Source organism: Penicillium daleae, assembly GCF_028827525.1.
Source record: "Penicillium daleae strain IBT 16125 chromosome Unknown utg000006l_segment0_segment0, whole genome shotgun sequence".
In the NCBI taxonomy this organism is placed as follows: domain Eukaryota; kingdom Fungi; phylum Ascomycota; class Eurotiomycetes; order Eurotiales; family Aspergillaceae; genus Penicillium; species Penicillium daleae.
The window spans coordinates 1,296,766-1,316,547 of NW_026623154.1; the positions used below are offsets into that span (position 1 = coordinate 1,296,766).

The 19,782-nt window shown below is 52.7% G+C and overlaps 6 protein-coding genes across 6 annotated transcripts; 3 read left to right on the forward strand and 3 right to left on the reverse strand.

Annotated features, from left to right (window-relative positions):
- Nucleotides 1-121: 121 nt before the first annotated feature.
- Nucleotides 122-612, forward strand: N7458_006199 (uncharacterized protein; the record flags this gene model as incomplete). Its single annotated transcript, XM_056909581.1, has 2 exons — nucleotides 122-369; nucleotides 435-612. The coding sequence occupies 2 exons, from the start codon at nucleotides 122-124 to the stop codon at nucleotides 610-612; spliced, it is 426 nt and encodes a 141-aa protein (XP_056765285.1).
- Nucleotides 613-1,424: 812 nt separating this feature from the next.
- N7458_006200 (uncharacterized protein) lies at nucleotides 1,425-1,873 on the forward strand (the record flags this gene model as incomplete). Its single annotated transcript, XM_056909582.1, has 3 exons — nucleotides 1,425-1,538; nucleotides 1,633-1,759; nucleotides 1,818-1,873. Coding segments are annotated over 3 exons (297 nt in total), but the record flags the coding sequence as incomplete, so codon positions are not given.
- A 298-nt stretch (nucleotides 1,874-2,171) lies between these two features.
- Nucleotides 2,172-4,562, reverse strand: N7458_006201 (putative C2H2 finger domain protein; the record flags this gene model as incomplete). Its single annotated transcript, XM_056909583.1, has 5 exons — nucleotides 2,172-2,727; nucleotides 2,803-3,396; nucleotides 3,459-3,722; nucleotides 3,797-4,482; nucleotides 4,557-4,562. The coding sequence occupies 5 exons, from the start codon at nucleotides 4,560-4,562 to the stop codon at nucleotides 2,172-2,174; spliced, it is 2,106 nt and encodes a 701-aa protein (XP_056765287.1).
- A 3,022-nt stretch (nucleotides 4,563-7,584) lies between these two features.
- N7458_006202 (putative C2H2 finger domain protein) lies at nucleotides 7,585-11,379 on the reverse strand (the record flags this gene model as incomplete). Its single annotated transcript, XM_056909584.1, has 1 exon — nucleotides 7,585-11,379. The coding sequence occupies one exon, from the start codon at nucleotides 11,377-11,379 to the stop codon at nucleotides 7,585-7,587; it is 3,795 nt and encodes a 1,264-aa protein (XP_056765288.1).
- A 1,475-nt stretch (nucleotides 11,380-12,854) lies between these two features.
- N7458_006203 (uncharacterized protein) lies at nucleotides 12,855-16,700 on the reverse strand (the record flags this gene model as incomplete). Its single annotated transcript, XM_056909585.1, has 4 exons — nucleotides 12,855-13,885; nucleotides 14,007-14,074; nucleotides 14,273-16,100; nucleotides 16,151-16,700. 4 exons carry the CDS (start codon nucleotides 16,698-16,700, stop codon nucleotides 12,855-12,857), a joined length of 3,477 nt encoding a protein of 1,158 aa, XP_056765289.1.
- Nucleotides 16,701-19,001: 2,301 nt separating this feature from the next.
- Nucleotides 19,002-19,692, forward strand: N7458_006204 (putative NADH-ubiquinone oxidoreductase 178 kDa subunit; the record flags this gene model as incomplete). Its single annotated transcript, XM_056909586.1, has 3 exons — nucleotides 19,002-19,112; nucleotides 19,230-19,474; nucleotides 19,539-19,692. 3 exons carry the CDS (start codon nucleotides 19,002-19,004, stop codon nucleotides 19,690-19,692), a joined length of 510 nt encoding a protein of 169 aa, XP_056765290.1.
- Between the last annotated feature and the right edge of the window lie 90 nt (nucleotides 19,693-19,782).

Sequence of the window (19,782 nt, forward strand, 5' to 3'; positions counted from 1 at the left end):
CTGAGGAGAAGATGTATAAAAGCCAGTGTTTGATAATGACCGTAGACATCGATCGACGATGCGGCAACCAGGACACAAATCGGGGAGCTTACAAACGACAAAACAAAGTCCTCGACCAGCGATGACAGGGTGTGAAAGGAAAAGCCGATACGCGATCCAGCTCTCGAAGAACGAAGAGAAGCCACGAGCGGCTTTCACAACAATTGCTGATCAACGGGGCCCGGTGGTCGGCGACGGGAGCGATGGTGGAGCGCAAACTGGATGTGTCGAGAAGGGTCACCCACGGGCTCGAAGGCGGACGCGTGGGCAGAGCAGAAAAGGGATGGAAAAAGGTTCACACAACTATCCAGGCGCGCAACATGAACGAAGGTGAGTAGTACATGCAGCCAGAGAGATCGAGGTTGCTCCTAGTTGTGCCTGAACAACTCGAGTAGATGGGCCCGGGAAGGGACTCGCGGTGTTTGCGAGAGCGTTCAGGCACCAGCCACAGGGGGCACTTCGCAGGCGCAGCCGCCCAGGTGTGGCGCACCATTGCTTAGTCACCATGCACGTGCCACCATCGTCAAGGTGGATGAAGGGCAGTTCGCCCTCGATGCCCACGCCGATTTCTGACACCCCCAGAATCGCACCTAGGGATTGTTCCAGGAGGCTTCAATCGTCTGGAAAATCCATTTCGGGACTAGTCAAGTCCCGGATCGGGCAGTTTGAGCCCTGAAACGCCATGGTTGCCTGGGAGAGACCGGTGGTGAAAGGAGGTGTCAGAAGGCAGTCAGGGACAACGAGAAGCGTAACTGGAAGCCTTCTGTTATTTGGGTTGTGGCTCCCCTTCCTTTAGCTGCCCGCCAGAATTCAACCGGACCTGATATCATGTGACGGATGACTCAGCCGGGCGATCTCAGATCCAGGATGGTCTACGCTGGATAGTTCAATACTATTCAAGAACTACAAAACAAAGTATACTTAGTAAAAGAGTCATGTCAATTGACTTGATAGTTCTTTCAAAGGCTGGTTCCATTTCCTCTCTATTTTCCTGAATCTCGTATCGAGGTCATTTCCGTATGTTTCGGGATCTACCCCAGTCACACAAGTCGCAAACGTATACACATTAACATAAACCACGATCCCAAATACACCTCTAAAACCAAATCTAAATCCCTAAATAAACCACCTAAAACCCCTCACAATTCATCCAATATCTCATGCCAACCTCCAAAATCCCCACCTAACAAGCTACACTCACACCCTCCAAAATACAACCCACCACCAAACAAAGTCCCGACGCTAAACCGCATTCAGCCACCCCAGACCTTGCCAACCGGAAACCCGCAACGAAATTCCACCAAGGCCATCCAAATCTACAAGATTAAAAACACCATCACCCCGAAACCACCAAAGATGCTATTCAAACAATCAATGCGACAGCTTACGCTCCTGGGGCACATGGCCTCCCCCTTCGAGTCGCTGTGAGCAGACGATCATTGACATCAACGACTGCACGGCTCAACGCCGCGGAGCAGCCGAGTGCGTACAGGCAGGGGGTAAGTATGACTTTGGTATATTCTGGGACATTCAGCTGGTCCTTGATATGAAGATGATAGTTCAAGGTTGACTTGGCGCTGACGAACTGGCTAGATGTCCAATTACAAGACTTTCACCGGGGCGTTTGCCAAGGTCTTCCTCGGTGCTGTGCTCACGTACCAGATCATTTACTGGACGTGGCTGAAGCTGGAGACGGATGAGTCTAGGCTTGAGAAGAATGGTATTGCATTCTCGAGCTACCTACGTATCTGTTATTCTCCTGCTAATTGTATTTCTAGAGGAAATGGCGAGCTTGGAGAAGAAGGCGCGGGAATTGGCGGCTGCCCAGAAATGAATATGTATCTAGCTCTGGTTGGGGGAGACCGGTTTTGCAGGTTTTTGTACAATAGTTCATTTTACTGCCCGAAGGCATAATCATCTAGAGGATTACCACCTTTTATTGCTCGATACTTTTTTGTCTTTTATCAGATTGTTATTTCTTTCTTGGGCGTAGATTTCAAGTGTTCAATTCTTGGATGAAACTGGACAAAACCAAGCCACAACCTTGTCTATCATTATACAGAATATTCATTATGCATGCAACAAGCACTATTATCACGGACCAACGAGATGGAATCCCACCACCCCAAATACTATCCGGAAGCCATGAACTTGCGTTTCCGACTACTCCTCTCGGAAACGGGCTGCCCCATCTCACTCTTACTGCCGGGCACCATCTGCACTTCACCACGGCCAGCACTAACCTTCCCTCTCACACCAGCCTCCGCACTAGGAAAACACCAATCCCTCCCCCTCTCCCCCTTCTTAAAATGCTCCACATCAATATGATTAAACCTCTCATCCAACGCCCCAGCCCCACAATCCCTCAACGAGACATTCCGACTACAAAGCCCGCACCAGAACTGCGACTGCCCGTCCAGATCGAGCCGACTTGCCTGCACAGCAGTCTTAACGCGAGTCTTCGGGACGCTATGATGCTGGTTCAGATGCTGGGTGTAGGATTCCTCGCGGTAGAAGATGCTTTCGCAGGAGGCGTCTTTACCGGCGTCGTGGAATGTGCAGAGCCAGCTGGGGAGATGGAGATGTTGGGAGGTTTCGTGGCGTTTCCAGTCGGCCTTGCTGCCGAAGGATTTGGCGCAGTGCGGGAATGTGCAGCCGTAGGGGCGTTCGTGGCGTTTTTGATGTTTTCTAGATGGTGGTTGTTAGATGAAAGGGATGGTGGACGAGAGGGGGAAGTGAATTGGAGTGGTTGTATGGACTTACTTCATCTCGCAGCGTAGACGGGTACGCTTCGAGCATACGTCACACTGGAACCAATCCTGTTTCTCGTCCGTGGGTTCGGGTGGTACTGAGGATGTATCGTCTGAGAGACGTTCCAGGGCTGTGGAGAGGATCTTTTGGAGCATTTGGCGTTGTGGCTGGGTGAGGGTGGAGGTATCGGGTTCAATCTCGATTCCTTCATCGCTGTGTTGGCTGGATCTTCGTCCGCGATTGTTCATCATTTTGGTCATGGCGTTGATGAGGTTATCTGCTGCATCTGCGAGGAATGTCTCTGATTTGATGCTGCTGCGGTCTGTTGTTGAATCCCGGCTGTCGTTGGTAAGCGAGGCGAGAGTCCCCAGCGGGGGCATCTCGGGCTGTGAATTGTGATATTGAGGGGGTTTGGGTGTTGCAGCGTCGGACAGTGAGATGACTACGGGATCCTCATGCGTGTCTTCAGAGTCAACCGAATCCAGGTCCATCTCGTGGTTGGAAGCCAGATCCTCCTGGCTCTCGCTCAAGGGATCATCCTGTGAAGCAGTATCCTCGGGGATCTGACCGGGCTGCCCTGTAAGACTCTCATACCAGTCCATAGACCTATACATGGGTTAGTTTGTAGCACGAAACACTACAGTGTAGCAATGCGGAAGCTCTCTTACTTCTTGAGGAGTGCATCGGCATCTTCTCCAAGATGCATCCGTCCAAGATGCTGCTTGAAGTTGTCCAGTCGGGGCCACTTCTTGCTCGGCCGAGGACAATTCTTCCCAAAGCAGAGATACATCATCTTAGGCCCACGTTCAGGCTCTTTATTGTGAACGCATTTCTTATGGCGGGCCAAATCGTTGATCGTACCGAAGCCTTCCTTGCGAGGACAGTTTGGCTCATCACACTTGAACAGCTTGCGATGTCGGGCCTCGTGTTTCCTGAACATTGAGATGAGTACCTGATCATCCACGATCCGGCAGGGAAAATGCAGGGACTGTTCATGTATACACACCTCTTATCAGACGGGCACTTGCCCACCCACGAACAAGCAGGATGATCACACTTGACCGACTCAGCCGGGGACTCGACCAGCTCCCGTGCAAACACCGGAGGTCCAACAAAGGCTTGATTGAACAAAGCAAGGGACTCTCCAAAGCCCTGCTCCTTCGGTCCAATCTGCGGACTCGACATCGACTCCACGCCATAAGACGAGGTCACGACCGAATGCGTCGCACAGCTAGTACTCCCCCCATACCCCGAGTCACCCGAATGGAAACTACCCATATATTGACTCCCGCTCTCGGACGGTGTACGATAATGACGTTTCGCGAAACCGTCGCGATCTCCGACCGCCATGTTCATGTGAGACATGGGCGACGGGTTGGGAACGCCGGTGACCTGCAGCGGGTTCCAGGCATCCTGGTCGGCCGTGAGACGGGCGGACGAGTAATAGGGATGATAAAACTCGTGTGGCTCGGCCGATGAGGCGGAGGAGGTGGATGGCCAGCCTAGAAAAGCGGGTTGGTGGCGGGGTTGGATCGATCCCAAGTCCAACTCCAGTAGTGGATGTGGGGTTGAGTCCAGAGCCAGACCTAACTGACGGCAGTCTGTGAGGTCTGGATGTGAATATGGATCGTCCTGGCCGGCCATGATGCCTTGAAGCACGTCGGTCGGGTCACTCCAGTTCAGTTGGGGATCCTGGGAGAAGGAGATGTTAGAGTACAGTAGTCAGATGGCGTGATCACCGAGAGAGAGCCGCAGGGAGCACGAACCTCCATGATGTGGCTGAGAGGGAGAGGGGAGGGGGCCAAAGTCAATAAATAAGGTGATAGCGTCCAGACCAGCTGAGGCTTGTTGTCGTATAAGTGGGTATTTTTCGACAGGGGAGAATAAGCTATAAGCTCATAGATGACCCACGAGAGAAGAGGTCGAACCGTGGTACGGAGGAGAAGTGGGGGGAGTATACACAATCGACCAAGACCAGAGAAGTATACTTAACCACACACACAGTCAACCCTGGATGAAAAGAAGGGAAAGGAAGAGAGACAGAGAGAGAGAGAAAAAAGTGTTCAGTTCCACAAGACAAGAAAAAGGAACTCACCCCGCCACAACCCAGGAAAAGGGCAAGATTAAATGCAGACTGAGCCCAAGGCCGTGGCACTCCTAAACGAAACGAGGTGCATGCATGGCTGGAACCCAACGCACGCGTGAAATAAACACGCACCCGGTTCCCTTGCTCTTGGAGTCTTGACTGCTCCCCCCTCCTCCTACAGTCCTCCTCCGTCCTCCACTTTGTCACTTTCTCGCTTGTCGCTTCTCGCCCCGAGCCGGGTCACCACGCGATCAATCAAGGGCGAAAAATGTGGTGCGAATGAGGTTAGCGATCGTCTTGAAACGGGGAGCCATTCATTTCGCCCGAGTGAGGTGAGACAAATTCTGGGAATGTGCATGTCATTGCCATCCCTTGATTCAGTGCACAGCCCCGCTGCATGGGAGAGGGAGTTAGTGTGGTTGATTACAGATGTCGGGACTCGGGACTTGGGGCTAATAACTTAGCTACTGCCACTAATTGGTGGTAGTGACAAGCCGGGCAGCAGGGGATCGTTCACCCGGGTTGAAGATCATGATGATAGGGCGATCTTTGAGATGATGATCGGTCTTGAGGTTAGGGTGACGAGTGAGAAATAGGAGGTGGATTCAAATATACCTCGCGAGAGACTAATCACTCACTCGAGGACTGTACGTCGTACAGTATATCCTTATCAAGTTCATCTGACAATCAACCACGCCATTCTCCGTCTCCCACGCATACCTCAACCCTCGCCCACGATTTGTTACACAACCAATCCATCCCCCTCCAATCCCAGCCCAGACCTCGGGGCAAGATCGGGTGTGACAGGGCGATCGACACGTCCTCGTTCCCGCCAATGCCATGCCGTGGAGCAAGGGGCTTCCAACTGACATCCAAGGGGGCCATACTTTTCGATGGTGAAACACGCCTGACATTTTGACATCCACGCGCCTTCTCGCGAGGAGGCGATCGACGCTATTCACCGCACCAAACAGGAAAATGGGGCTCGCCTATGTAAGCTGGAGAGCTTTAACCTTAACGCCTCCAGTCCCGACCAGACCCAGAACATTCATACCAGATGACATGAGTCTGGCCGGGTTTGTTCGTATCCTGATGAGCTAGACTAGACAATAATCATCTAATCACCTTTCTCTTCGCCCTTGGGGTTAAGCGAGCTGAGAGGTACTGCACGAACTATAGTTCTGTGTCACCACTCTCTACTGTACAGTACTACTGTTCCACCAACAGCTATAACAGCTATAACAGTATGCACGCTCTCCCAAGCCAAGCCCTACAAGTCCCCGTCCATCCACTAAACCCCCGTCCGTCCCAAGTAGGGCACAAGCGAAACGTTTCCTCTCCATCAAGGACTAACTAGCCCTAAAATCAAAAGAAAATCTGATCTCTCATATGCCATGCATGCTGATAGTAAAATTACTCAACGCCACCCGCCCTCCAATTCAAGACAAGATTCCCCAGCGCCCCCTCCGAATTTCGAAAAATATGTACCGAGTACTGTACAGTGCCCTAATTGTTCAGTATGTATGTATTCCTATTACAGTGGCAGTTCAAAAGTCTGAAACCAGGGACCAAGAAAAAAAAAAGGGCCATCTTAATATACCTCGATTTTATGTTCGTAAGAGATCTTATTGAATGTCTTTTGAACCCGCTTTCGAGATATTCCTGGCATTTTTGTTCAGCTTGCCTTTTAAAATATAGCTGATGAGATGGGTTTGAATTTTTTTTGGGTGTTGCAAACTTATGGAACACCACTGGATGTATGTACCCCGAGTCCCCGACTCCAGTGAACTGTGAGCACTGGTCACTCACCAGTGGGGTCAGTCAGCCAGCCAGTCAACAGTAACAATGATCATCGGGAAAGGAACCGTTCGTCATTCCACATTATGCAAACTATGCAAAGACAGTAAAATCATTCGCCCGCGCACTCGCTCTGTGGCCCATGTTTTACGATAGGGTATATTTCGGGAAGGAATTGGTAAAAGCAATCATAAAGAAGAAAAAAAACAAGGGAGGAATAAAGAGTAAAAGGAAAAGAGAGAGAGGGAAAAAAAAGGGGGGGGAGTCGTGGAGAAGAACGACGAACTATGGAGTACTGTACGAAGTACGAGAGGAGAGGGAGATGAGATAGATGATCGATGAAAAAGAAAATAACGGGAGAAAAAAAGAAAACCCGTGAAAAAAATGGGATTGTCTGCAGAAATTCCCAAGCTCAAGACAATCCAAAACAATAGAATAAGAAAAATCTCTCACGAGTCTCATCCCTTTCTAAAATGCACCTCAGTCGGCGTGGGCCGTCCAGCCGCTGAACGCATCGGGACGATCATAGGATAGGAGGAACGAGAAATCGCAGCAATAACACGAAGTGCAAAGGGGACTAGAACTAGAACTAGAACTCGGACTTGGACTCGGACTCGAGGGGGTATATACACGACAACGCACGCCCTGAAATGCAAAACAGGGTTGATGTAGCAGAAGCGAAGCCCAAAACAAACGTACAATATGGAATCTGGCTAAAATCAAAAGGACAAAAGAACCCAACCCAAACAAACCCCAAAAAGGGAACAACAATAATAAAATTGGAAAAGGGTCATCATAAATTGGTGCTTGGTGCAAGATTTCGTGACAATGTATGGTGTAACTCGCACTCTATACCTAGACCGAGTAAAGTACGAGGGTACGGAAATATATATGTGCATTTTCCTTTTTACTCATCCCATCTGCGATGAATAACTCGACCTGTACTGCCCAGAGATGTATGGGCTATTCGGTGCCACAGGTTGGAATGCTTGATACCCCGCCTGCTGCGCCTGGTATAGCGAGCCCTGAATCGGAGCCGCAGTTTGGCCTTGAGCTTGAGCTTGGGCTTGCGATGGCTGAGCCTGTGGTGGCAGCTGGGAAGTGACGGAGTACGAGTGTGGCGCGATTGGCGCGATGGGTTGGTCTGTGGATCGTGGCGGCGTGTAGAGGGGTGGATATGAGACTGAGACTGAGACTGAGTTTTGATGCAGGGGGTGGGGTTGGGCATGGGCATGGGAATGAGCGAGAGCATGGCCCTGTGGGTGGAGCGTGGCCGAAGTCGTGGCTTGGGCATGGGAGTTCGGATCGAACGGCCCCAGCGTGTACCCGGAGAACTGATCGCCAGGCTGCAGGGGATCGATCAGGGAGTCTGGTTCCATTATCGACTCGGGTTCCATGGAGATCTCGCCGCCTGTCATACTGGTGAAGTTGAAACTTGGAATGTCCCCATAGTACGCTTGTGTCTGGGTAGGGGCAGGATCCTGAGCCTGGGCAGGCCCCGACTGGCCCTGGCCCTGGCCCTGGGAGGCGCAGCTCTGCCTAGCAAGTTCCAGAACGGGCATGGCCAACTGCTCCATATGTTTCCCCAGGTGGACCGTCAACTTCTTCCAGGTGCCACAATTATTTCCGCAGAAGCGGCATGGCTCTTGAGAAGGGGTGTCCTGAGTGGTGTGCTTGCATTCCTCGACTAGCCGATCGACTATCTTCGCAGAGCCATCACTGAATCCCTTGGTCTGGGCAGCTTTGGGGTCAGGCAGTTTATGCTCGCGAACCAGGTGCTGGATAAAGTTGTTCTTACGGTAGCACTTGTGTGTACAGTCCTGGTATGAACAGCACCACCATTCTAGTTGTCGGTGTCGCTCGCTCTCATGGCGAACCCAGTCGGCCTTGCGCTTGAAGGATTTGGGTTCCATGCAGCCCGGGAACGTACACGTGAAGGGCTGGACGTCCTCGAAGATATGCTTAGACCAATCGGACGGTTTCTGGATGGTCTTGACTTGGAAGCATACGGGACACTCGAATTCGGCCGGTAGCCGAGCGACGGGAGGCAGGGGGACGCCAGGGGGGAACTGCGTCGCGGCAACGGCCCCTTCGCTGCCGGTATATGACTGATCATGGCCGTCCGTGATCCGGAATTGGGTCTGACCACTCTCAATGTCGGCTGCTGTCTTCCGTTGCGGTAGCAACCGTGCTTGTCCGCCCAGTGCGAAGCAGTACTTGCCCGACTTGCACGAGCCACTGGCTACAGCCGTAGCATGCTTCTGTTGGTATTCAATCAATTTGCGGTACCGCCGAACTTGCTCGCCAGCAAAGCGGTTGATCAACGCTGGGTCAAGATGCGGGTTTAGTTGCATGATTTGCGACTTAAAGCCTTCCATCGTGGGCACTGGCAACCGGGAAACCGCTGGGAACTCCATCACAAGTCCCTTGTCCTCATCGCAAACGTTCGCATCATCGTCCTCCTCAGCGCCAGGCACGTCAAGTGACGGGGCGATGTTTGCGCACGGCTCCACAGTATCTGGCTCTGCTTTGCAATATCGGGAGAGACTGGCCACGGGTGGCCCGCCATGCGTCGTCATGAGATCCAGCAAGCCTGGCGTGGTTGGCCGTGGAACTTCGCTCTTTGCGCGATCGCGTCCCCATTTGGCTGGGAAGCTCTTGGGACTGGCTTCTGCGTGAGGAGACACCGCTTGAACGGAATGACTGCCCCCGACGGCGGCCATTTGCCCGGTCATGGACATGAGCGCATTGGTCAAGCTGGGAGAGCGGCTGTGAGGTTTCGGCGAATGCTTACTCGACAAGCTCAGCCGATGCCGGTAGCTCGCGCCAGCGCTCTCCTTTCGTTGAGGCTGCGGTGGTTCGGGGCCACCTGGTTGGACATTGGAATGTGCATTTGCCAGCGATAGGTCCGAGGCTTGTCGCTTAATTCTTTGCTGGGCCTGCTGAACCCCGCGTTTGAAAAAGCTACTGCTCCAGCTAGCATGTTTCTTGGGGGCATCCGAGATCCTCAAGGACCGCTCGAACCCGGCACTGAAGTTGATGATGCTGTTGTTATCGATCGTCGCCGTGATCGAAGCAGCGTCTTGCTCCTTCGCGCGCCTCTCGTACGTGGCCATTGCAGCTGCCGAACTCCCAGGCTGCCTCATCTCTGCCCTACGCATTGGGTCGCGCGGCGCATCTTGCCACGGGTAAAGAGGGAAGCTCTCCTCCGGAGAAGCGACTTCCTGCGCCGTGTACACCCCCGGGGTAGAGTAATCGTATGATCCGCGGTCATCAACTAGGGCAGGGAGGGAATCCGGTGCCGTGCTCCCATCCGAGTCATCTTCGCTGACAATACCGTCGTCGCTACTCTCATGCAGCATGCGGCCAGGTCCCAGAACTGACCGATCGCTCGCGTTGAGATTGAAATAATCCGCCTGCTGGAGGGGACGGTCTCCCGTGCTGAGCGCTCGGATCCGGTTGGGCACTTGATTGCGTCCACGAGATTGGTCTGGATAGTCATCGCCCGCGTCGCTGTTGGCCGCCAACACAGTCTCCGTCCAGCGACCAATCTCAGCATTCTTCTGTTCCTGCTCGCGCTTACCCTGGATTTCATTCGGACTTGGTCCGTACTCATCTCCTCCAGAAAAGGGATCTAAGCCGCGACGGGCCGCCTTGGGCGTCCGCACATAAGTCCCGTTATGCGAGGGAATCACGGACACAGAAGAGATGGAGTGGTGGTCGTCGATATCATCACCATACCCATTGGGCATCTCCTCGGGGCCAGCGGGTGACAGCAGCGATCGGCTGGGTCGTGTTTCAGGCTCATTCTCATCCGGCGAGTCTCCTCGTGACGTCCTCGAAATAGTAATGATGGGACTCCGGCCCCTCGAAGATGGAGAGGTCAATTCATTGTTGGGTACATGGTTTGTTGAGACGGTCAGTCTGGACGGGCCATAAGCCGGGTTCGAGCTGATACCAGACTGTTGCGGCGCGACAAACAAGGCCTGCGTTGGTAGCGCGGGGTTGGGATTGCCCTGAGCCGCTGTGGCCTCCACCATGGATGATGGACTGGGCATGGTGGGCTCTGCATCTAGAAACTGGGTCGCATCGAGCGGGATGGACGACAGCCATTGCGCATTGCTGGGTGTAGTCGCAGGCTGTCCTGCGAAAACCAAGGGCGTTGTCTCAGTGGAAAGGTCGGGGAAATTAACCATCACGTCGGTCGGATCCAAGAAGCCCCCCGTCTGGTCCGCTGTGGAGGTGCTGGAACTAGCGTCCGCATAATCATTTCCTCCTGGGGCCAAATAGCCCCCCTGCGAAGTGATGGAGGGACGACGGGCCTCGTCGTACGGCGAGGAAGTATGGTTGGGACTGCCATTGACGGGAGTAAGTCGAATCGCGCTGGCATGGAAGTCGCTTTCCTCTGGGTCGGATTGCGCCGACAGATATGGGTCGGCGGTGTTGAGCTCCGGCGGCGAGTGGTGGCCCCCCGTGACAGCTCCAGCGGGGGGCTGGTGGTGCGCGTACGGACTGGAAGACATCTTCTGGTTCAGGGTGAGGCTCAAGTCGGGTTTGCGAGCGAGGTTCGCCCATGTAGCGAGCGATTGGTTTGGCGAGCCGTCTTCGGACGGAGGCGAGAGAGGGCCCGATGAGGGGAAATCATTGAGGGGATGCAGATTGCTTTGCGCCAGGTTGGGGGAGGTTGTATATAGATTCCCAGGCATAGGGGAGAGAATCAGAAGGGAGGGCGACGGAGATTCCAGGGTTCTTTTTTTGGGAGGAGGAAGGATTACAAATGGAGAAATAACGTAGCACGGGTTATAGAGCCCGTCTCTCTTGCCCGACTAGCTAAGCCGATAGGGAAATAAATCTGTTTGGCGAAGAAAAGCGGAAGGATCAGGAATTAGAAATGGGGGCCGAGAGGGATAAAGAGGGGAGGGGGGGAGCTGAGTTGGTGGGATTCGGACTGGATTGAGATGGGAAAGATGAGATGGGAAATCGGGGGTTTAGCGACCGCCCTGGAGATACGCGACCAGAAAAGATATGCAACCTCCAGTTCCCCCTCGTAGGCGCCGTGGCATGAGAGGGAGGAGAACAGTGGTTCAGCCTTGGAGACTCCGCTTGCCATGAGCCTCATTTAGCGCTGTTGCCCCGCGGTCCGATCGTGGCTCTGAAGTATTTTGGTAAACTGGCGTACGCGGTATTGTTACAGACTGGAGAAGAGAGGACATATAGACCTCGACCAAATTCTATAGAGTCTACATGACTAGTTTTGGTTTAGAATTCAGTATATCAAACCATACTTTTCTAAACTCTTGAGCTCTTCTCTACCATCCCTCCGAATATCCAATAAAGTTATTGCATCATCATCCAACAAGGCAGACCACTCCCCCCACTGAACGAGACCTCAAACCACCTTGGAAGGCTGTGCCAATACACGCTTTTGCACTGTTTGCAGTCCACAGCCACGCCTTGTCGAGAAACACGTTTCCGCCCCCAGTATACTCCGTACTCAGAACTGACTAGTGAACCAGGATCAACGACTGTTTCATACTTGGACTTCTGTTGCTATTCTTATCCGTGGAGAACGTGGCAAAGCCACGTCCATAGGGCTGAACCCCTCTCGACTTGTAGTCCACAAGCTTGTTTCCACCAGAACCTGGAAACCAGACGTCGGGTGGCGCGGGAGCTAACCACTGGAAACTGGCCGTGGGATCTTGGGTACGGGCGGGTCCGAGGATCTATGACTTTTATTGACAGTCAATATGGAGGTAGAATCCAGTTTCAGATACATCAATGGGGAAGAGGGGTTGGTATGGAATCCAGGTCATAAACTCATTTCATCAATCTATTGCTATACATCTGACAAGTGAAATACATATATTTGCGAACCGTACAGGAACCCCTCGAACCACGCTAAACGCTCAGCACTCAATAAAAAGATCAACATGAACATTCGCAAAATCCGACATCATCATGCTAATCAGATCCCAACAGCAACGCTAATGACATCAGCAAGAACACGCAAAATCAAACTCAAGGCAAATAATCAAACCACAACAAAATCAAAACAAAACTTGCGCATCCAACGTGAACGCTAACAGGATCAAAGAAAATCAACAACAAGAACATCATAGCAAGCAAAGACAAAGAAAAATGACTTCAAAACAAAATCATTCGATCGTCCATCCCGCACGCCTCAACGGACGGCTTTCCCCCTCGGACTCCCCGGCACCGACGAAGACACCCCAACCTTCACCGGGGTGGGACTCCTCACGGGCGTAGGACTCCTTACCGGCGTCGCGCTCCGCACGGGTGGACTACTCTTCACAGGCGTTGGAGTCGCACTCCGCACCACTGGAGTGGGCTCAAGCTCAGGCACAGCGGCCATCTCAACTTTCACCTCCTCCTCCACCACCTTGGGCGCCTTCGGCGGCGACAGCGGAGGCTCCTCTACCTTCTCTACCTTATCCTCCACCTTCTTCTCGTCTTCCACCACAACCAACGTCTCCGCCGACCTCTTCGCCAACTCCTGCAACCGCGCCATAACCACCGGCGAATCTGAATAAAGCACCTCACCACTCGAATACATACACGAAGTTGCGCGGTCCGAACCGCTCGCAAAATCCTCATGCGCCGCTTCACGCACTACCCGCGGGAACGTCCGCAGCACGACGTGCCGGCTCGGCTCCGGCTTGGGGGTGGACTCCTCCTCCTTGGCAGCGGCAGCGTACTCAGTCCAACCTTCATTGTCAATGGCTTCAGCGTCTGGAGCCGGGAAGGAAGCTAGGACGAGTTCGCGCTCGACGCGGGCATGGCGCCACGTTTCCGCAGCGAGCTTGACGATTTTCCGGACGGCGGTGAGTAGGGAATCGAGTTGGCGGGGATCGGCGAAGTGGCGAATATGGTCGATGATTTCGTCGACGATGACTGCGGCGGCGACGTTGATGGATTGTTTTGCGTCGGAGGTGGTGTATGCCGCTTTGAGGGTTTGCTGGCGCCAGAAGGCTTCGCGGCGGACGGATTTCCGCCGGATGTCCATGGAGAGCATTTGGAAGAAGGTGTCTGCTTTGTCGTAGCGGCGGCCGAGGGTGAAGAGGAAGGGTTGGAAGACGCGGTAGGTGAGGGTTTTGGAGACGACGTGTTGGACGTAGGCGGCGCGGAGGGCGCGGGAGGGAGGTGTGTTGTCCAGGAAGGAGGGGAGTTCGGAGGGGATCTTGGAGAGGATGTCTTTTGGGGGTGGTCGATGGGGAGGTAGGCGAAGTGTTCGTGGGAGAGGGTGGCGATTAGAGAGGAGAGTTGGGTGAAGCAGTCCACACTAGAGAGAAGAAGGGTTGTTAGAGCCTTGTACGTGATTTTTTATATGGTGGTGTTGAGAGTAGTCTGGTGTGGTGGAACATGATCTGAGAGGTTGGCATTCTATAGGACGGAGACATAGGAGATATCGAGAGGGGGTTCGAGGACAAAGACAGTATAAGGTTGGTCTTCGAAAGAGAAAGAAAGAAAGGAAATGCGAGGGAGAGACATGATCATGATCGTCAATCGTACAAGGTTGCGCTGCCAGATCAAATGCAAAAGAAAAGCAAAAGTAAAGAAAATCAAAGGCCGCCTACTTACAAGAATTGATCGCCCTTGGTCGTCTTGAGGTCCGTCGCCTCGCCTAGACTTTGCAGCGTCCTCCGCAGTCGATCACAATCCTGACCCAAATGATCAATCGTCGAACGCATCTCTTCCACGGCACGCTGAAGCTGCTGCTCCTTGATCAGCCCATCGCCCTCCAGCTTATCCTTCTCCCGCTCAGCACTGCTCAACTCTTCATCCTTCTCGGCCAGGAGCTTCTGCAGCGCAGCCCGTTCAGCCTCCCAGTGTTGCTCTTGCTCGAGGAAGTGTGCTTCAATGGCAGCAATCTTCTCATTGAGGTCCTTTGCGGCGGCGGCGAGTTGCTCCTCGTGAGTTTGGTGGAGAGAGTCTAGTTCGCTGGTATGACCAGCCCGAAGAGTATCTTGTTCACCGGCATGACCCTGCTGAAGAGCCTCCAGTTCGTGCGCACTCTTTTGGCGAGTTTCCTCTAATTCCTTCTCTTTCGCTTCCAACAGTGCAACCTTGGAAGCGACCTCATCGCGGGTGGTGCTTAGCTCGGCCAACTGCGTCTCCAGCTCGGCCTCTTTAGTCTCCAGACTAGCAATCTTGGAGGCAAGCTCTGCTTTGGTAACCTCGAGTTCACCACGCTGCGACTCTAGCATATCCTCCATCAACTTCTTCTCCTTTCCCCACTCCTCCCTGGTCGACTCGAGCTGATCCCGTAGGTCCTTCTCCCGTGCCTCGAGCGTCTCCGAAGCAGCCTTCTCATCCTCGTTCTTAATCTCCTCAAAGAGTTCAGTCAATTCCTGCTTCTGCGTGGTCAAAGCCTTGGCGTGATCTTCCTTCTGTGTCGCGAGTTCCTTCTCATGCGTCTCCTGCGCAGCCTTGATACTCGCGTTCAACTTTTCAATCTCCGCCTCGAGCTCAGACTTGCTCTGTGAAAGCTCCTCATTGGACTTTTGGTGCCCAGCTAGGCCGTCTTCAAGATCCTTCTGCTTCTCCTGGAGATCACCAAGTTCCAGACGCAGCTCGTTGATAGTGTTCTTGAGCTTGGCACACTCTTCGGCGCTCTCGTTGGCAGTCTTCTTCATCTGTGACTGCAGCGCTTCAATATAGAAATCTTTATGCATGAGGGCTTGCTCATGTTGATTGCCGATTTGCTTGATCTCAGCCTCGCGGCTGTTGAGTCTGGTATGGGTGTGGCGGAACCCATGGAGAAGACGGTTGATGTCAGGGATGGCGGATTGAATGCGTTGGAGCAGCTCGATATGCTCCTGGTCATTCTCAGGTGGAGAAATAGTGCCGTTCTCGTGCACCTGGCCATTACCTAGACCAAGGTTCTGAATAGCTTGGAATGATGCGGCATAGGGCTGGTCAGAGACACTGTAGCTCCGATGCATATAGTGGCTATCTGGCGGCTGAGGCGGAGTATAAGGGCCATAAGGCGGGATAATACCTGCTGAGCTCATGACGGGGGAGTGCACAGCCGTTGAATAGCCTTGCGAGACTGAAGGGGGTGGTGGCATTATGGCTGCCTGGGCAACTGGAGCAGCTGGGGCTGCAGGCGGAGGCGGAGGGGTAGCGGTAGGGGACATGGCGGGTGATACGTAGGAATAATGAGATCGAGCCAATGGACTGCTGACCTTGGGAATGGGAGAGTGGTAATAAGGCGCAGAGTATACGGATGCCGCGTACGGCGTGTATGGAAGGGGCGGAGGTGGATAATAGGGATAGTAATGGGCCTCGGGAGAGGCACTCGACATAAACCGTGCTTCGGTCAGAGATGGCGATGGAAGCGGCACTAGTGCCGGGGTAGGAGAGAAGGGAGTGAAAGGGGATGCAACGAGAGTCCTCTCCGGATAGTCTGTTGGATAGGTTGGGTATGTCGGGTAGGGTGGATAGTATGGATATGACTCTTCATATGTCGAATGCCTTTTGTCGGTCTCCAGGGGGGCTCGGGTGTTCCCCTGCGAGTTGTTGGCAGAGACTCTTGGTCGTCGTTATGGTCGTCAAGGTATTCGTCAACGCTGTTGGGATGGCCGCCACGGCGATAAACGTGAGGGTTGGCACGGTGATCCCGAAAGTGGTCGTCTTTCTCGACTATTTGCTCATTCAAGGGCTCAGATGGCTTTTCTTCATGCTTTCCCTCATTGTCAATTGTTGCGAGAGGTATTGAAGGCGATAAAGGTGCCGAAGGAGTCTCCTTCTCTAGAAAATCTTCAACTGAAATAATCCTTTCAAGTGCTGGTTCTGATGGTTGGCTAGACTCTGGTTCTTGTAGCACAAGCTCCGGACTAGCAGGCGCAGGCGATTCGATTGTCGTCTGGTCTTCAATGGGCTCAATAGCTTCCGTAGGCTCAGCAACAGCAGAAACCTCGGGACTCTTCGTCTTCTTAATCTTCTGCTTTGCTCCGGCCTTGCCATTCTTCTCCTTGGCTTTGGCCTTCTTGCCACCCAGGCCCATCACGGTCGACTGATGCGTGCCCGAGATGGTGGGATGGTCAGAGAAGGAAGAAGACGTGTTCCCAATAGGATCACTGCGTGATTGCGAGAAGGAATGAGTCAAGTAAGAGCTCCAGTCGGCTGATTGATGGTGCTTCTCTGCTCTGCACTGTACATTTGCAAGTTGCCCCGGCAGTGCTTTAAGATATAGCCCAACAGGTCTTCACAGACTAGAGTAGAATCGAGGATCCAGAATGCTCGGATACCAGGAAATGGAGAAATCAAGGCGTCCTGAACGAGAATTATCGGGCAGAGAATCAGTTGATCTGAACTTCGAGTCTAGTTGGCCAAGTGGGCACAAATGACTGTGATACACGAAAGTAAGGCAGCCTGTCCCAGTACACAGACGCTTCGGGTAAGTCCAGATCTCAATTTAGCAGTGCGTAGAGGGGATGGAATCGCACGGGATATTGTGTACAACCAGAGTCAAGAAATTCAAAAGGTGAGTAAGAAAAGGGGAAAAGTAACAGAATTGAATATTAAATGCACCTAACTATAAGGGGAATTGTGTGGATGGGCAGAAATAGGGTCAAAAAAAAGAACAGTGCGTTTCCAAACCCGCCAACTAAACTTACCCCCATCCACAACTTGTTCTTGCCGTGGAAAAGACCGCTGCGGACCGAACCTTAGTGTGGATGTTGGTACCCATCCTAACCCATCCCACCCATGATCCAGCCTACCCTGCTCATTCCTTCAAGCCAACCGTCTCGATCAAGCGTAACGCTGATCGACGCGCCAGGGAACAACGAAGATTCTATTCTGAACTGAAGCGACACCAATGGCTGGGCGCCATGCGAACATTGGGCATCAACCCGTTCGGGCGCCACTTGAACAATAGGGCAAGGCCGGTGGGGACTGGCTCCCAAGGTCTGACATGTTCAATTCACAGCCAGACGCTGTCGAGAGCGAGAATCGATGGGTCTATTATTCAAAGAACTCGGCCCGATGGAGTTCAAAAGGAAGGGGGGCTGGGGGGTCGAAAACGAGGCGCATTCTAGAGACACGCCTTAATCATGCAACCCCATAATGAAGATGGTTAATGCCTTGGGTTGGGGAGAAGTCGTGCATATGCAGCATGATCCTGGATTCTCTTCGGATCTTCTTTAGTTAGTGAATGGAAGAGTGACGAAAATAGGTCAGGTTGAAGTTGGGAGGATGAATTGGTTGAGGGATCGGTTCGGGCGCGTTAGTCTGAAAAAGACGGCGAACCAAAAGGACCGACTCCCAACGCCACCCGAGTATACCTTGCAGGAATCTTTGTTAAGCATGATGGGGAACTAACACATCCAAAAAGAAAGAAAGGAAAACATTTGCTGATTGAGAATTATTCGGCTTCCATTATCAAACTCGATAAGATAATGATGTGAAAGGACATCCAAGTGACAGATGGACGGACGACGCCGAGCTATGAATTAGAACATTGCAAAGGCATCGAATTACCTTTAGCGAACGCGCTGATATGATTTTACGGGGCCTTGCATTAAGTTCAATAATTTTGATGTTAGCCCTTCTCGTCTTTATCACATTCTTTTCCACCTTGGGATACATCCACCCTCTAACAATATGTCGACCTGTACAAGGGCTGAGAGCGATAGCCTCGATAGAGCTTCTACGCTTACAGTACGTGATCCGTGCTAACAAAACTTTTTTGATTCGTTTAATGCACAGAGCCGCTCTGTTCTTTACACCTTCCTCGACCTGGAAATTGTAGACCGGTGTTAGGTACCCTGTCCAGGCTCTCTATAGTTGCAGGCATTAGACAAAACCAATAGCAGAGCTCGTCCTACTATACAGAGGTTTTCGCGCTCGATTGACATAGTGGGTTATACATTGCATAGCCAATATGGGATCGCAAAAATCTAGTTTGCTTAAGTCTGAAGGGCTCTATAGATGACCCGTCTAGTATGGCCTCTAACATCCTCTAAGCATATCGACATTCCAGTCTATTCACCTTGTTTGCGGATGGGGTCGATATAGAGTCAAACTAATTGGTACAGGGATTTCAAAGTTTGCAGCTCACAAAAGTTTCGTACGTTGACTCACCACACAATGACCAGCATGGAATGAATTTACAGACTGACAGGCCTGTCATGAATCTCGAGGTGTTCGTCGAAGGACACAGACCCAATTCCGACCAAACGATAAATGCACTAGTCCTAATACAGCCATGGTCATGTGACTCGATCGGTTCGCAACTTCATCCTATCATCACCGCCCGAAGGGTCATCACCACACGTCTCTTGCCAATTCTCCCCATCCAACCATGTTCGCCGCCAGACGCTCTGCTGCTTCGACGCGGCAGTTGCTGCGCCAGACCCCTCGCCGGTTTGGCTCGCACTCCGCCCACTCCGAGCCCGTCAACGAGGGCGTCGGCGTAAGCTCCTCCTCCCCCGCTGGCCGAGCCAGAGGACTCGACAACGAGCTCTGAATGCTCTGAAAGGTCTTTCAGAATATGCAATTGCTTGCTAACACCAATAATTTCAATCAACAGCGCAGCTTCTACGTCACCGTCGGCACTATCGTCTCCTCCTACCTCCTCTACCGCATTAGCGCTGCCAGCCAGGATTCCGGCTCCGAGTCTTTCATTGCCGGCCTGATCAACAAGTACAGCATCTCGCAGGAGGTTCTTGAACAGCGTAACGCCATTCACACTGCCCTTCTGGAGAAGGCTGCCGAGGACCGCCACCTGCTCCAATCTCAAGGCCACGCCGAGGCCGTTGTACTGATGCAGCCCGAGTACGTTGATTAAAAATCGTTGCGACGGGGGATGTCGGAAGGCCAATTGCTAATGTTTATACAGCATGTTCAATGCTCGTTCGCCATACAACGTTTCTCCCGGTTCCCAGGCTGACCTGAGCGCCGTTGTGGCTCACTACGAGCGCCAGAACAAGGATATTGAGGAGGCTCGCGTTGCGCGTATGAAGGACGGCAATGTCCAGTCCATCTATGATTAAGCGGGTAGAAGGAGTTTTTTTTTCGTTGCAATTGTTCGTCTGCGAAGACATGCGCAGTGGGGAGCAAAACATGTACATATACGTTGGGAC